At 48.5% G+C, this 17,855-nt stretch overlaps 2 protein-coding genes across 3 annotated transcripts in view; both read right to left on the bottom strand.

Moving 5' to 3' along the window:
• The window catches only part of LOC116353154 (uncharacterized), a 4,631-nt gene extending 2,138 nt beyond the window's left edge, over positions 1–2,493 (bottom strand). For both annotated transcript variants that reach the window (XM_031787465.1, XM_031787464.1), the window contains exon 1: positions 1–2,493. This exon is cut by the window's left edge. In XM_031787465.1, coding sequence (XP_031643325.1) covers positions 868–2,022 — 1,155 coding nt within the window. In that variant the 5' untranslated portion in view covers positions 2,023–2,493 and the 3' untranslated portion in view covers positions 1–867.
• The window catches only part of LOC109880886 (phospholipid-transporting ATPase ID), a 105,550-nt gene extending 97,541 nt beyond the window's left edge, over positions 1–8,009 (bottom strand). Inside the window, 1 exon segment of the mRNA XM_031787466.1 lies at positions 7,482–8,009. Within this exon segment, the coding sequence (XP_031643326.1) occupies positions 7,482–7,587 (106 nt within the window). The 5' untranslated portion in view covers positions 7,588–8,009.
• Positions 8,010–17,855: the final 9,846 nt, after the last annotated feature.

The following is a 17,855-nucleotide window of genomic DNA, read 5'->3' as shown; positions in this document are numbered from 1 at the left end:
ACCAAAACACAGTCATGTCTGATCTACCAAAACACACAGCCCCATCTGACCTACCAAAACACACAGTCCTGTCTGACCTACTAAAACACACAGCCCTGTCTGACCTACCAAAACACACAGTCCTGTCTGTCCTACCAAAACACACAGCCCCATCTGACCTACCAAAACACACAGTCCTGTCTGACCTACCGAAACACACAGCCCTGTCTAATCTACCAAAACACACAGTCATGTCTGATCTACCAAAACACACAGCCCCATCTGACCTACCAAAACACACAATCCTGTCTGACCTACTAAAACACACAGCCCTGTCTGACCTACAAAAACACACAGTCCTGTCTGACCTACCAAAACACACAGCCCCATCTGACCTACCAAAACACACAGTCCTGTCTGACCTACCGAAACACACAGCCCTGTCTAATCTACCAAAACACACAGCCCCATCTGACCTACCAAAACACACAGTCCTGTCTGACCTACCGAAACACACAGCCCTGTCTAATCTACCAAAACACACAGTCATGTCTGACCTACCAAAACACACAGCCCCATCTGACCTACCAAAACACACAGTCCTGTCTGACCTACCGAAACACACAGCCCTGTCTAATCTACCAAAACACACAGTCATGTCTGATCTACCAAAACACACAGCCCCATCTGACCTACCAAAACACACAGTCCTGTCTGACCTACTAAAACACACAGTCCTGTCTGACCTACCAAAATACACAGCCCTGTCTGAACTACCAAAACACACAGCCCTCACACTCACTAACATAGTTTATTCACACATACACATCCAGTCCACATACATTATACTGTAGACACAATACACATATTACAGTAATACACAACATGCTAGAGCAGAGATGGACCACAAGGAGACATTAACATAGGCCCTATATAAACAGTTGATGGACCATAAGAAGACATTAACCTAGGCCCTATATAAACAGTTGATGGACCATAAGAAGACATTAACCTAGGCCCTATATAAACAGTTGATGGACCATAAGAAGACATTAACCTAGGCCCTATATAAACAGTTGATGGACCATAAGAAGACATTAACCTAGGCCCTATATAAACAGTTGATGGACCATAAGAAGACATTAACCTAGGCCCTATATAAACAGTTGATGGACCATAAGAAGACATTAACCTAGGCCCTATATAAACAGTTGATGGACCATAAGAAGACATTAACCTAGGCCCTATATAAACAGTTGATGGACCATAAGAAGACATTAACCTAGGCCCTATATAAACAGTTGATGGACCATAAGGAGACATTAACCTAGGCCCTATATAAACAGTAGATGGACCATAAGGAGACATTAACCTAGGCCCTATATAAACAGTAGATGGACCATAAGAAGACATTAACCTAGGCCCTATATAAACAGTTGATGGACCATAAGAAGACATTAACCTAGGCCCTATATAAACAGTTGATGGACCATAAGGAGACATTAACCTAGGCCCTATATAAACAGTTGATGGACCATAAGGAGACATTAACCTAGGCCCTATATAAACAGTTGATGGACCATAAGAAGACATTAACCTAGGCCCTATATAAACAGTTGATGGACCATAAGGAGACATTAACCTAGGCCCTATATAAACAGTTGATGGACCATAAGAAGACATTAACCTAGGCCCTATATAAAAAGTTGATGGACCATAAGGAGACATTAACCTAGGCCCTATATAAACAGTTGATGGACCATAAGAAGACATTAACCTAGGCCCTATATAAACAGTTGATGGACCATAAGGAGACATTAACCTAGGCCCTATATAAACAGTTGATGGACCATAAGAAGACATTAACCTAGGCCCTATATAAACAGTTGATGGACCATAAGGAGACATTAACCTAGGCCCTATATAAACAGTTGATGGACCATAAGAAGACATTAACCTAGGCCCTATATAAACAGTTGATGGACCATAAGGAGACATTAACCTAGGCCCTATATAAACAGTTGATGGACCATAAGAAGACATTAACCTAGGCCTCTTTAAACAGTAGATGGACCATAAGAAGACATTAACCTAGGCCCTATATAAACAGTTGATGGACCATAAGAAGATATTAACCTAGGCCCTATATAAACAGTTGATGGACCATAAGAAGACATTAACCTAGGCCCTATATAAACAGTTGATGGACCATAAGAAGACATTAACCTAGGCCCTATATAAACAGTTGATGGACCATAAGAAGATATTAACCTAGGCCCTATATAAACAGTTGATGGATGTGTCACCTCTCATACTGTCTCTCATACTGTCAGATCTGTGAGTGTTAAGAGGAGGTCAGTCAGTTATACGACTGTTCCAGGTTTCAGGGCATGTTAGGGTTAAGAACTGTTCATAATATCTGCAATAGTTTACAGAGAGAGAGAGACAGAAAGCAAGAGAGAACGAGAGAGAGAGAGAGAGAACGAGAGAGAGAGAGAGCGAGAGAGAGAGAAAGAGAAAGAGAGAATGAAAGACAGAGAAAGGGAAAGCGAGAGAGAGAGAGAACGAAAGAGAGAGAGAAAGGGAATGCGAGAGAGAGACGGAGAGAGATAGAGAGAGAGAGAGAGAAAGGGAATGCGAGAGAGAGATAGAGAGAGAGCGAGAGAGAGAGAGAAAGGGAATGCGAGAGAGAGAGAGAGTGAGAGAGAAAGGGAATGCGAGAGATAGAGAGAGAGATGGAGAGAAAGAGAGAGAGAGATAGAGAGAGATAAAGGGAATGCGAGAGAGAGAGAGATAGAGAGAGAGAGCGAGAGAGAAAGGGAATGCGAGAGATAGAGAGAGAGATGGAGAGAGAGAGATAAAGGGAATGCGAGAGATAGAGAGAGAGAGAGAGAGAGACAGGGGGGGCTTGTCAGTGTTAGCCATGACAAGTATGACAAGATTGTGTTACAGTAATGCAGACTTTTCTCTCCATTTTATCTATCTGCTGCTTGTTTCTTCCTCCCTGCTGCATCCCTCTCTTCCTCCCTCCATTCCTCTCTCTATCTACATCCCTCTCTTCCCCCCTCCATTCCTCTCTCTATCTACATCCCTCTCTTCCCCCCTCCATTCCTCTCTCTATCTACATCCCTCTCTTCCTCCCTCCATTCCTCTCTCTATCTACATCCCTCTCTTCCTCCCTCCACTCCTCTCTCTATCTACATCCCTCTCTTCCTCCCTCCATTCCTCTCTCTATCTACATCCCTCTCTTCCTCCCTCCACTCCTCTCTCTATCTACATCCCTCTCTTCCTCCCTCCACTCCTCTCTCTATCTACATCCCTCTCTTCCTCCCTCCACTCCTCTCTCTATCTACATCCCTCTCTTCCTCACTCCACTCCTCTCTCTGTCCATCCCTCTCTTCCTCCCTCCAATCCTCTCTCTATCTACATCCCTCTCTTCCTCCCTCCACTCCTCTCTCTATCTACATCCCTCTCTTCCTCCCTCCACTCCTCTCTCTATCTACATCCCTCTCTTCCTCCCTCCACTCCTCTCTCTGTCCATCCCTCTCTCCTTCCTCCAGCTCTCTTACTCTGAAGGTCGTTGTGTTGTTTCTTTGTCAGCGTCTGAAATAAATCTGTAGCCAGTCTGCATTAACCCCTGTTGCCCACATAACAGCCCCATGCCCGCTGGCAGGCTGGTCCACATAACAGCCCCATGCCCGCTGGCAGGATGGTCCACATAACAGCCCCATGCCCGCTGGCAGGCTGGTCCACATAACAGCCCCATGCCCGCTGGCAGGCTGGTCCACATAACAGCCCCATGCCCGCTGGCAGGCTGGTCCACATAACAGCCCCATGCCCGCTGGCAGGCTGGTCCACATAACAGCCCCATGCCCGCTGGCAGGCAGGTAGGTTGGTCACATAACAGCCCCATGCCCGCTGGCAGACAGGTAGGTTGGTCACATAACAGCCCCATGCCCGCTGGCAGGCAGGTAGGTTGGTCACATAACAGCCCCATGCCTGCTGGCAGGCAGGTAGGTTGGTCACATAACAGCCCCATGCCCGCTGGCAGACAGGTAGGTTGGTCACATAACAGCCCCATGCCCGCTGGCAGGCAGGTAGGTTGGTCACATAACAGCCCCATGCCTGCTGGCAGGCAGGTAGGTTGGTCACATAACAGCCCCATGCCCGCTGGCAGACAGGTAGGTTGGTCACATAACAGCCCCATGCCCGCCGGCAGACAGGTAGGTTGGTCACATAACAGCCCCATGCCCGCTGGCAGGCAGGTAGGTTGGTCACATAACAGCCCCATGCCCGCTGGCAGACAGGTAGGTTGGTCACATAACAGCCCCATGCCCGCTGGCAGGCAGGTAGGTTGGTCACATAACAGCCCCATGCCCGCTGGCAGACAGGTAGGTTGGTCACATAACAGCCCCATGCCCGCCGGAAGACAGGTAGGTTGGTCAGAGCTACGCAGCAGGACGCTCCAGCCTCCAGCCACAGTGCCTCTCAGAGCTACGCAGCAGGACGCTCCAGCCTCCAGCGCCTCTCAGAGCTACGCAGCAGGACGCTCCATCCTCCAGCCACAGTGCCTCTCAGAGCTACGCAGCAGGACGCTCCATCCTCCAGCCACAGTGCCTCTCAGAGCTACGCAGCAGGACGCTCCATCCTCCAGCCACAGTGCCTCTCAGAGCTACGCAGCAGGACGCTCCATCCTCCAGCCACAGTGCCTCTCAGAGCTACGCAGCAGGACGCTCCATCCTCCAGCCACAGTGCCTCTCAGAGCTACGCAGCAGGACGCTCCAGCCTCCAGCCACAGTGCCTCTCAGAGCTACGCAGCAGGACGCTCCAGCCTCCAGCCACAGTGCCTCTCAGAGCTACGCAGCAGGACAATACAGAAGCCCATTATCCAGCCTTTAAACCTCTTTACTGGGACACAGAGACATCTACAGCATAGGAACTAGGTTAGACTTATCACAGATCATAACAGCAAGGCCTGGAGGATTCTACAAGCTACTATCATCCTGTTGAGAGGATAGTGTGAGTGAGTGGAGGCATGACGTATGGATCTGTGTTACCATGAGAGAGGCAGATCCACAGGGGAGCTCTCTCTCCTTCTCTCTCACTCTCTCTCCTTCTCTCTCCTTCTCTCTCACTCTCTCTCCTTCTCTCTCCTTCTCTCTCCTTCTCTCTCACTCTCTCTCCTTCTCTCTCCTTCTCTCTCCTTCTCTCTCCTTCTCTCTCACTCTCTCTCCTTCTCTCTCCTTCTCTCTCACTCTCTCTCCTTCTCTCTCCTTCTCTCTCACTCTCTCTCCTTCTCTCTCCTTCTCTCTCACTCTCTCCCTCTCGTCCCCTTCTCCCCTTTCTCCCCTTTCTCTAGACATGACGGCACCTGCCACAAATACCTGACGCACCAGTTCTTAGACTCACCCCGTGGCCACACACATTCACACACACCAACACACATGCACTATTCTATCTACACACACATTCACACACACCAACACACATGCACTATTCTATCTACACACACATTCACACACGCCAACACACATGCACTATTCTATCTACACACACATTCACACACCAACACACATACACACACAATTCTATTTACACACACATTCACACTGACCAACACACACATACTATTCTATCTACACACATTCAATGTTCTATCTAGTGGGTTGTATTCTGCTGCCTGGTCTTGTAGATGTTCCCTAACTGAACCCAGAGGACGGTCTGTCTGATACTGTCCCATTGTTTACTTTGTAAATCTCAAGAAAACCAGGTAGAGAGAGAGGTAGAGAGCGTGCGAGAGAGAGAGGTAAAGAGAGAGAGAGAGGTAGAGAGAGGTAGAGAGGTAGAGAGAGAGGTAGAGAGCGAGAGAGAGAGAGAGGTAGAGAGTGAGCGAGAGAGAGAGGTAGAGAGTGAGCGAGAGAGAGAGAGAGGTAGAGAGAGAGAGAGGTAAAGAGAGAGAGAGGTAAAGAGAGGGGTAGAGAGAGGTAGAGAGAGAGGTAGAGAGAGGTAGAGAGAGGTAGTGAGAGAGAGAGAGAGGTAGAGAGAGGTAGAGAGAGAGGTAGAGAGAAAGAGAGAGAGAGAGAGGGGTAAAGAGAGAGAGAGGTAAAGAGAGAGAGAGGTAAAGAGAGGGGTAGAGAGAGGTAGAGAGAGAGGTAGAGAGAGGTAGAGGTAGAGAGGTAGAGAGAGGTAGAGAGAGAGAGAGAGAGAGGTAGAGAGAGAGAGAGAGAGGTAGAGAGAGGTAGAGAGAGAGGTAGAGAGAGAGAGAGAGAGAGAGAGAGAGAGAGAGGTAGAGAGAGGTAGAGAGAGGTAGAGAGAGGTAGAGAGAGAGGTAGAGAGAGAGAGAGAGGTAGAGAGAGGTAGAGAGAGGTAGAGAGAGGTAGAGAGAGAGGTAGAGAGAGAGAGAGAGAGAGAGAGAGAGAGAGAGGTAGAGAGAGGTAGAGAGAGAGGTAGAGAGAGAGGTAGAGGTAGAGAGAGGTAGAGAGAGAGAGAGAGAGAGAGAGAGAGGGAGAGGTAGTCTCTTTTCTGTCAATTTAAGGTAAACAATGAAACTGACACAGTAACAGACAGACTGGTTTAAATAAAGGTCAAATGATGGTGGATGCATGCAGAAAAGGTTAGGGAGAACCAGTGCAGTGTCTGTGACTGGTGCCTATAAGATGGATCAGTGTCTCACCGCCCCGGGCTTGTCTCACCGCCCCGGGCTTGTCTCACCGCCCCGGGCTGTCTCACCGCCCCGGGCTGTCTCACCGCCCCGGGCTTGTCTCACCGCCCCGGGCTGTCTCACCGCCCCGGGCTTGTCTCACCGCCCTGGGCTGCTCAGACAGGGACATTAGTCACACACTGAGGGCCTCATGAATGTCATGACATTCTTTTCTATTAACTATCATTCATTATGGGCCTAATGAGCAACATACAATTAACACTGTCAGTCCACAGCAGTAGTTATGTCTCTCAAGAACAGGGTACTGAATCCTTGTCAACGGGACAGGGTATTCAGTCCAGCATTCTATAATGACAGATGAGGTTGTTAAAAGCTCCATCTGTGTGTGTGTGTGTGTGCCAGCCACTGACAGCATTGAGAGGTAGAGTGTTGGCTGACAGTGACTGGTCACGCGTGAAATGACAGGCACTGAGAGTCAGTGAAGCGTACGAGTGTGAACTGTATCCATACAAGGTTAGACAGAGGAGTGGACTGGTGACGGAGTGACAGGTAGATGTGGATGAGGCTTCACACAGACACATAAACACACACACACAATGATGGAGATGGGGGACACTGCAGAGATGTGAGAAATCATGAGATGAGAGGGACTGAATACTGACACAAACAGATGAGATGTAGAATGGTTTATTGACATAGCAAGGAGATCCTGTCTGTCATCAGACAGAACACAATAAATCATATAGATGGAAGCTACAGCACATTTCCCCATCCAATGAGCAAAAAGACACACACTGCATATAAAACAGATGACTGACGTGACTGTGGCAAACAGAAGTACCTGTCCACGTCTTCTTGGTTTTAGCAGCTAGTCCTTGTTGTTTCTTCTGTTGCAGTGGAAGAACGATGGGGAACCACTTTTCAGGAATATCTTTGGGGATAGTCATTCTGACTCTCTTCCTTAACCTAACAGGGACTAACGTAGTTAATCGGTCGATAGGTTTTCCCCGGTTCTGCTGAGCATCTTGCGCAGAGACAGACGCTCCGGGAGCTGCACCGAACACTCTTGGTCCAGTCCTGTCCCGTCTGCGTCTCCGGTTATAGATTAGGAGTGTGTCATACCATTACCGCTTCTCTCCCCCTCCCCCTCTCACCCGCTCTCTCTCTCACTTCTCTCTCTCTCTCTCTGCTGCAGAACCACTGAGGTCATTGGCTGTGATGCTCTGCTGCCAGCTCCACTCTCTCTGGGATGCTGTGCTGCCAGCTCCACTCTCTCTGTGATGCTCTGCTGCCAGCTCCACTCTCTCTGTAATGCTGTGCTGCCAGCTCCACTCTCTCTGTGATGCTGTGCTGCCAGCTCCACTCTCTCTGTGATGCTGTGCTGCCAGCTCCACTCTCTCTGTGATGCTCTGCTGCCAGCTCCACTCTCTCTGTGATGCTCTGCTGCCAGCTCCACTCGCTCTGTGATGCTCTGCTGCCAGCTCCACTCTCTCTGTGATGCTCTGCTGCCAGCTCCACTCTCTCTGTGATGCTGTGCAGCCAGCTCCACTCTCTCTGTGATGCTGTGCTGCCAGCTCCACTCTCTCTGTGATGCTGTGCTGCTAACTCCACTCTCTCTGTGATGCTGTGCTGCTAACTCCACTCTCTCTGTGCTGCCAGCTCCACTCTCTCTGTGATGCTGTGCTGCCAGCTCCACTCTCTCTGTGATGCTGTGCTGCCAGCTCCACTCTCTCTGTGATGCTGTGCTGCCAGCTCCACTCTCTCTGTGATGCTGTGCTGCCAGCTCCACTCTCTCTGTGATGCTGTGCTGCCAGCTCCACTCTCCCTGTGATGCTGTGCTGCCAGCTCCACTCTCCCTGTGATGCTGTGCTGCCAGCTCCACTCTCTCTGTGATGCTGTAAGCGGTGCCTTCATGTCACTATGAATGAGATGCTGATGGTGCCGTTACCACACTGTAAATGACTGGAACCTGAAGTAGCAGCATCTTCATCGGAGCCTGTCACCAAGTCTAATGATGGAACGTTGTATTTCCTTTCAACAGGCTAAAGACCAATTGTTTGAATGTAGGGGGCATCAGAACGTTATGCCCCTGAACCTTTAGGCTACACGACTCTGATTCCGCTGATTAACTTTAGTCATGTTAAATAACATTACAAGTCACTGTAATAAAGTGATTCATATGATGATATTGGGAATTGGATACAGGACATCTTCAACGTGGGGCGGCAGGGTAGCCTAGTGGTTAGAGCGTTGGACTAGTAACTGGAAGGTTGCAAGTTCAAATCCCCGAGCTGACAAGCCCCTGAACAGGCAGTTAACCCACTGTTCCTAGGCCATCATTGAAAAAAAGAATTTGTTCTTAACTGACTTGCCTAGTTAAATAAAGGTAATAATAATAATTTTTAAAAACTGCATTATTGGGCATTATAGTGCTACTGCATTATTGGGTACCCTAATCAATTCCTTGGACCTGCCTTCCCTGGCACCAATTACATAAACATTGTCCTCCTCACAATAACACAGAGAAGCTGTCTCTGCATGACATAATCACCAAGGCTGTCCGTTTGCAGAGGGTTTCAACCAATAGCAGGCTGTCGTTGACGTTGTCAGGGCAACTGCCTCTGCAGAGGTGTGAGAGAAGCAGGTCACTGCAGGGAGAAACTGGGTGCCATCTTGGATCTAGGCATGAGGAGGGAGATGCAGCTGTGCTGGCATACGGAGCCAAGGTGACTCTCACAGCAGCCCAGTTGCCTGAGTGTTGGTAAGGAATGGGAGGAGAGAGGAGACACTGCAGCGGGGATAAAGAGTTCTGGGCACGTGCCGTGTGTGGGGAGTCTCGTGGCATTAGAGGACACATCCAGACTGCTAAACACACACTTCTCTCTGATTTATACACACACACACACACACACACACACACACACACACACACACACACACACACACACACACACACACACACACACACACACACACACACACACACACACACACACACACACACACACACACACGTGCTGCCATAGATCCATAAAAAGGCTTTTAACATTCCCTCGCTGTTGAACTGTGGCATAAAGTAAACACACACACATTCGGCAGATGACCTTGGGCATGTAATTCCAGAAACAACTTGAATGTGCTTAGAGCCTCTCCAGTACCTGCTGTCTGCTTCTCTGACCTACTGTTCTGAATACAGCCTCTCCAGTACCTGCTGTCTGCTTCTCTGACCTACTGTTCTGAATAGTCTCTCCAGTACCTGCTGTCTGCTTCTCTGACCTACTGTTCTGAATACAGTCTCTCCAGTACCTGCTGTCTGCTTCTCTGACCTACTGTTCTGAATACAGCCTCTCCAGTACCTGCTGTCTGCTTCTCGGACCTACTGTTCTGAATACAGCCTCTCCAGTACCTGCTGTCTGCTTCTCTGACCTACTGTTCTGAATACAGCCTCTCCAGTACCTGCTGTCTGCTTCTCTGACCTACTGTTCTTAATACAGCCTCTCCAGTACCTGCTGTCTGCTTCTCTGACCTACTGTTCTGAATACAGCCTCTCCGGTACCTGCTGTCTGCTTCTCTGACCTACTGTTCTGAATACAGCCTCTCCAGTACCTGCTGTCTGCTTCTCTGACCTACTGTTCTGAATACAGTCTCTACAGTACCCGCTGTCTGTCTGCTTCTCTGACCTACTGTTCTGAATACAGCCTCTACAGTACCTGCTGTCTGCTTCTCTGACCTACTGTTCTGAATACAGCCTCTCCAGTACCTGCTGTCTGCTTCTCTGACCTACTGTTCTGAATAGTCTCTCCAGTACCTGCTGTCTGCTTCTCTGACCTACTGTTCTGAATACAGTCTCTCCAGTACCTGCTGTCTGCTTCTCTGACCTACTGTTCTGAATACAGCCTCTCCAGTACCTGCTGTCTGCTTCTCGGACCTACTGTTCTGAATACAGCCTCTCCAGTACCTGCTGTCTGCTTCTCTGACCTACTGTTCTGAATACAGCCTCTCCAGTACCTGCTGTCTGCTTCTCTGACCTACTGTTCTTAATACAGCCTCTCCAGTACCTGCTGTCTGCTTCTCTGACCTACTGTTCTGAATACAGTCTCTCCGGTACCTGCTGTCTGCTTCTCTGACCTACTGTTCTGAATACAGCCTCTCCAGTACCTGCTGTCTGCTTCTCTGACCTACTGTTCTGAATACAGTCTCTACAGTACCCGCTGTCTGTCTGCTTCTCTGACCTACTGTTCTGAATACAGCCTCTACAGTACCTGCTGTCTGCTTCTCTGACCTACTGTTCTGAATACAGCCTCTCCAGTACCTGCTGTCTGCTTCTCTGACCTACTGTTCTGAATACAGTCTCTCCAGTACCTGCTGTCTGCTTCTCTGACCTACTGTTCTGAATACAGTCTCTCCAGTACCTGCTGTCTGCTTCTCTGACCTACTGTTCTGAATACAGCCTCTCCAGTACCTGCTGTCTGCTTCTCTGACCTACTGTTCTGAATACAGCCTCTCCAGTACCTGCTGTCTGCTTCTCTGACCTACTGTTCTGAATACAGCCTCTCCAGTACCTGCTGTCTGCTTCTCTGACCTACTGTTCTGAATACAGTCTCTCCAGTACTTACTGTCTGCTTCTCTGACCTACTGTTCTGAATACAGCCTCTCCAGTACCTGCTGTCTGCTTCTCTGACCTACTGTTCTGAATACAGTCTCTACAGTACCCGCTGTCTGCTTCTCTGACCTACTGTTCTGAACACAGTCTCTCCAGTACCTGCTGTCTGCTTCTCTGACCTACTGTTCTGAATACAGTCTCTACAGTACCCGCTGTCTGCTTCTCTGACCTACTGTTCTGAATACAGTCTCTCCAGTACCTGCTGTCTGCTTCTCTGACCTACTGTTCTGAATACAGTCTCTACAGTACCCGCTGTCTGCTTCTCTGACCTACTGTTCTGAATACAGTCTCTCCAGTACCTGCTGTCTGCTTCTCTGACCTACTGTTCTGAATACAGTCTCTCCAGTACCTGCTGTCTGCTTCTCTGACCTACTGTTCTGAATACAGCCTCTCCAGTACCTGCTGTCTGCTTCTCTGACCTACTGTTCTGAATACAGTCTCTCCAGTACTTACTGTCTGCTTCTCTGACCTACTGTTCTGAATACAGCCTCTCCAGTACCTGCTGTCTGCTTCTCTGACCTACTGTTCTGAATACAGTCTCTACAGTACCCGCTGTCTGCTTCTCTGACCTACTGTTCTGAACACAGTCTCTCCAGTACCTGCTGTCTGCTTCTCTGACCTACTGTTCTGAATACAGTCTCTACAGTACCCGCTGTCTGCTTCTCTGACCTACTGTTCTGAATACAGTCTCTCCAGTACCTGCTGTCTGCTTCTCTGACCTACTGTTCTGAATACAGTCTCTACAGTACCCGCTGTCTGCTTCTCTGACCTACTGTTCTGAATACAGTCTCTCCAGTACCTGCTGTCTGCTTCTCTGACCTACTGTTCTGAATACAGTCTCTCCAGTACCTGCTGTCTGCTTCTCTGACCTACTGTTCTGAATACAGCCTCTCCAGTACCTGCTGTATGCTTCTCTGACCTACTGTTCTGAATACAGTCTCTCCAGTACCTGCTGTCTGCTTCTCTGACCTACTGTTCTGAATACAGCCTCTCCAGTACCTGCTGTCTGCTTCTCTGACCTACTGTTCTGAATACAGCCTCTCCAGTACCTGCTGTCTGCTTCTCTGACCTACTGTTCTGAATACAGCCTCTCCAGTACCTGCTGTCTGCTTATCTGACCTACTGTTCTGAATACAGCATCTCCAGTACCTGCTGTCTGCTTCTCTGACCTACTGTTCTGAATACAGTCTCTCCAGTACCTGCTGTCTGCTTCTCTGACCTACTGTTCTGAATACAGTCTCTCCAGTACCTGCTGTCTGCTTCTCTGACCTACTGTTCTGCATACAGCCTCTCCAGTACCTGCTGTCTGCATCTCTGACCTACTGTTCTGAATACAGCCTCTCCAGTACCTGCTGTCTGCTTCTCTGACCTACTGTTCTGAATACAGTCTCTCCAGTACCTGCTGTCTGCTTCTCTGACCTACTGTTCTGAATACAGTCTCTCCAGTACCTGCTGTCTGCTTCTCTGACCTACTGTTCTGAATACAGCCTCTCCAGTACCTGCTGTCTGCTTCTCTGACCTACTGTTCTGAATACAGTCTCTCCAGTACTTACTGTCTGCTTCTCTGACCTACTGTTCTGAATACAGCCTCTCCAGTACCTGCTGTCTGCTTCTCTGACCTACTGTTCTGAATACAGTCTCTACAGTACCCGCTGTCTGCTTCTCTGACCTACTGTTCTGAACACAGTCTCTCCAGTACCTGCTGTCTGCTTCTCTGACCTACTGTTCTGAATACAGTCTCTACAGTACCCGCTGTCTGCTTCTCTGACCTACTGTTCTGAATACAGTCTCTCCAGTACCTGCTGTCTGCTTCTCTGACCTACTGTTCTGAATACAGTCTCTACAGTACCCGCTGTCTGCTTCTCTGACCTACTGTTCTGAATACAGTCTCTCCAGTACCTGCTGTCTGCTTCTCTGACCTACTGTTCTGAATACAGTCTCTCCAGTACCTGCTGTCTGCTTCTCTGACCTACTGTTCTGAATACAGCCTCTCCAGTACCTGCTGTCTGCTTCTCTGACCTACTGTTCTGAATACAGTCTCTCCAGTACTTACTGTCTGCTTCTCTGACCTACTGTTCTGAATACAGCCTCTCCAGTACCTGCTGTCTGCTTCTCTGACCTACTGTTCTGAATACAGTCTCTACAGTACCCGCTGTCTGCTTCTCTGACCTACTGTTCTGAACACAGTCTCTCCAGTACCTGCTGTCTGCTTCTCTGACCTACTGTTCTGAATACAGTCTCTACAGTACCCGCTGTCTGCTTCTCTGACCTACTGTTCTGAATACAGTCTCTCCAGTACCTGCTGTCTGCTTCTCTGACCTACTGTTCTGAATACAGTCTCTACAGTACCCGCTGTCTGCTTCTCTGACCTACTGTTCTGAATACAGTCTCTCCAGTACCTGCTGTCTGCTTCTCTGACCTACTGTTCTGAATACAGTCTCTCCAGTACCTGCTGTCTGCTTCTCTGACCTACTGTTCTGAATACAGCCTCTCCAGTACCTGCTGTATGCTTCTCTGACCTACTGTTCTGAATACAGTCTCTCCAGTACCTGCTGTCTGCTTCTCTGACCTACTGTTCTGAATACAGCCTCTCCAGTACCTGCTGTCTGCTTCTCTGACCTACTGTTCTGAATACAGCCTCTCCAGTACCTGCTGTCTGCTTCTCTGACCTACTGTTCTGAATACAGCCTCTCCAGTACCTGCTGTCTGCTTATCTGACCTACTGTTCTGAATACAGCATCTCCAGTACCTGCTGTCTGCTTCTCTGACCTACTGTTCTGAATACAGTCTCTCCAGTACCTGCTGTCTGCTTCTCTGACCTACTGTTCTGAATACAGTCTCTCCAGTACCTGCTGTCTGCTTCTCTGACCTACTGTTCTGCATACAGCCTCTCCAGTACCTGCTGTCTGCATCTCTGACCTACTGTTCTGAATACAGCCTCTCCAGTACCTGCTGTCTGCTTCTCTGACCTACTGTTCTGAATACAGTCTCTCCAGTACCTGCTGTCTGCTTCTCTGACCTACTGTTCTGAATACAGTCTCTCCAGTACCTGCTGTCTGCTTCTCTGACCTACTGTTCTGAATACAGCCTCTCCAGTACCTGCTGTCTGCTTCTCTGACCTACTGTTCTGAATACAGTCTCTACAGTACCCGCTGTCTGTCTGCTTCTCTGACCTACTGTTCTGAATACAGCCTCTACAGTACCTGCTGTCTGCTTCTCTGACCTACTGTTCTGAATAGTCTCTCCAGTACCTGCTGTCTGCTTCTCTGACCTACTGTTCTGAATACAGCCTCTCCAGTACCTGCTGTCTGCTTCTCTGACCTACTGTTCTGAATACAGCCTCTCCAGTACCTGCTGTCTGCTTCTCTGACCTACTGTTCTGAATACAGTCTCTCCAGTACTTACTGTCTGTCTGCTTCTCTGACCTACTGTTCTGAATACAGCCTCTCCAGTACCTGCTGTCTGCTTCTCTGACCTACTGTTCTGAATACAGCCTCTCCAGTACTTACTGTCTGTCTGCTTCTCTGACCTACTGTTCTGAATACCTTTTCTACCAGACTATCACTACTCCAGTCTCCACATGTCCAGGAAGTCCAGTCTGTTTCTCAGAGACCACAACAACATGTGGAGTTGCTACATCCACTTTTGGACTCACAAATTAATCATATGACTCATGAGCTTAAGTTCAACTGTCGTACCCCATCAGAACCCAGAATATACAGTGCCTTGCGAAAGTATTCGCCCCCCTTGAACTTTGCGACCTTTTGCCACATTTCAGGCTTCAAACATAAAGATATAAAACTGTATTTTTTTGTGAAGAATCAACAACAAGTGGGACACCATCATGAAGTGGAACAACATTTATTGGATATTTCTTTTTTAACAAATCAAAAACTGAAAAATTGGGCGTGCAAAATTATTCAGCCCCCTTAAGTTAATACTTTGTAGCGCCCTTTTGCTGCGATTACAGCTGTAAGTCGCTTGGGGTATGTCTCTATCAGTTTTGCACATCGAGAGACTGACATTTTTTCCCATTCCTCCTTGCAAAACAGCTCGAGCTCAGTGAGGTTGGATGGAGAGCATTTGTGAACAGCAGTTTTCAGTTCTTTCCACAGATTCTCGATTGGATTCAGGTCTGGACTTTGACTTGGCCATTCTAACACCTGGATATGTTTATTTTTGAACCATTCCATTGTAGATTTTGCTTTATGTTTTGGATCATTGTCTTGTTTGAAGACAAATCGCCGTCCCAGTCTCAGGTCTTTTGCAGACTCCATCAGGTTTTCTTCCAGAATGGTCCTGTATTTGGCTCCATCCATCTTCCCATCAATTTTAACCATCTTCCCTGTCCCTGCTGAAGAAAAGCAGGCCCAAACCATGATGCTGCCACCACCATGTTTGACAGTGGGGATAGGTGTGTTCAGGGTGATGAGCTGTGTTGCTTTTACGCCAAACATAACGTTTTGCATTGTTGCCAAAAAGTTCCATTTTGGTTTCATCTGACCAGAGCACCTTCTTCCACATGTTTGGTGTGTCTCCCAGGTGTCTTGTGGCAAACTTTAAACGACACTTTTTATGGATATCTTTAAGAAATGGCTTTCTTCTTGCCACTCTTCCATAAAGGCCAGATTTGTGCAATATACGACTGATTGTTGTCCTATGGACAGAGTCTCCCACCTCAGCTGTAGATCTCTGCAGTTCATCCAGAGTGATCATGGGCCTCTTGGCTGCATCTCTGATCAGTCTTCTCCTTGTATGAGCTGAAAGTTTAGAGGAACGGCCAGGTCTTGGTAGATTTGCAGTGGTCTGATACTCCTTCCATTTCAATATTATCGCTTGCACAGTGCTCCTTGGGATGTTTAAAGCTTGGGAAATCTTTTGTATCCAAATCCGGCTTTAAACTTCTTCACAACAGTATCTCGGACCTGCCTGGTGTGTTCCTTGTTCTTCATGATGCTCTCTGCGCTTTTAACAGACCTCTGAGACTATCGCAGTGCAGGTGCATTTATACGGAGACTTTATTACACACAGGTGGATTGTATTTATCATCATTAGTCATTTAGGTCAACATTGGATCATTCAGAGATCCTCACTGAACTTCTGGAGAGAGTTTGCTGCACTGAAAGTAAAGGGGCTGAATAATGTTGCACGCCCAATTTTTCAGTTTTTGATTTGTTAAAAAGTTTGAAATATCCAATAAATGTCGTTCCACTTCATGATTGTGTCCCACTTGTTGTTGATTCTTCACAAAAAAATACAGTTTTATATCTTTATGTTTGAAGCCTGAAATGTGGCAAAAGGTCGCAAAGTTCAAGGTGGCCGAATACTTTCGCAAGGCACTGTAAGTTTGTGTCACGCCCTGGTCGAAGTATTTTGTGTTTATCTTCATTTATTTGGTCAGGCCAGGGTGTGGCATGGGTTTTTGTATGTGGTGTGTATGTATTGGGATTGTAGCTAGTGGGGTGTTCTAGTTAAGTCTATGGCTGTCTGAAGTGGTTCTTAATCAGAGGCAGGTGTTTATCGTTGTCTCTGATTGGGAACCATATTTATTTAGGCAGCCATATTCTTTGAGTGTTTTGTGGGTGATTGTCCTTAGTGTCCTTGTTCCTGTCTCTGTGTTAGTTTACACAAGTATAGGCTGTTTCGGTTTTCGTTACGTTCTTTGTTTTGTAGTGTTTATAATTGATTCGAGTTTTACGTTTGTTTATTAAACATGGATCGCAATCTACACGCTGCATTTTGGTCCGACTCTCCTTCACCACAAGAGAACCGTTACAGAATCACCCACCACAAAAGGACCAAGCAGCGTGTCAACAGGCAGGAGCAGCCCAAAGAGGAGATTCGTAATAAGGATTTCTGGACATGGGAGGAAATCCTCGACGGGAGAGGACCCTGGGCTAAACCAGGGGAGTGTAGCCGCACCAAGGTGCAGCAGGAGAAGAGGCAACAGGAGCAGCCCAAAGAGGAGTACAGTATGGACTATACTTCTTGGGAGGAGATAGACAGGTGGGCGGTCGACCCAGGGAGAGTGCCGGTGCCCGCCTGGGATTCGATGGAGCAGTGCGCGGAAGGTTATCGGAGAATGGAGTTGGTGAAGCAAGCACGGCGGCGCGGACGGAAGCCCGAGAGTCAGCCCCAAAAATGTATTGGGGGGGGCACACGGGGGGCTAGAGAGACCGGGCAAGGTTGGGCAGGCTCGGTGCTCAAGAGCTCCAGTGCGCCTGCACGGTCCGGTCTATCCAGTACCACCTTCACACACCAGCCCTCCGGTGGAAGCTCCCCGCACCAGGCTTCCTGTGCGTGTTCTCGGTCCAGTACTACCAGTGCCAGCACCACGCATCAGGCCTACAGTGCGCCTCGCCTCTCCAGCGCTGTCGGAGTCTCCTGTCTATCTAGCGCTGTCAGAGCCTTCCTCATCTCCAGCGCTGCCGGAGTCTCCCGCTTGTTCAGCGCTGTTGGAGCCTTTCGCCTCTCCTGCGCTGCCGGAGTCTCCCGCCTGTTCAGCGCAGCTAGAGCCTTCTTCCTCTACAGCGCTGCTGGAGTCTCCTGCCT

Source organism: Oncorhynchus kisutch, linkage group LG13 (assembly GCF_002021735.2).
Source record: "Oncorhynchus kisutch isolate 150728-3 linkage group LG13, Okis_V2, whole genome shotgun sequence".
Classification (NCBI taxonomy): domain Eukaryota; kingdom Metazoa; phylum Chordata; class Actinopteri; order Salmoniformes; family Salmonidae; genus Oncorhynchus; species Oncorhynchus kisutch.
Note: the sequence above shows the minus strand (reverse complement) of the source record. Positions and strands in the feature narration are given on the sequence as shown.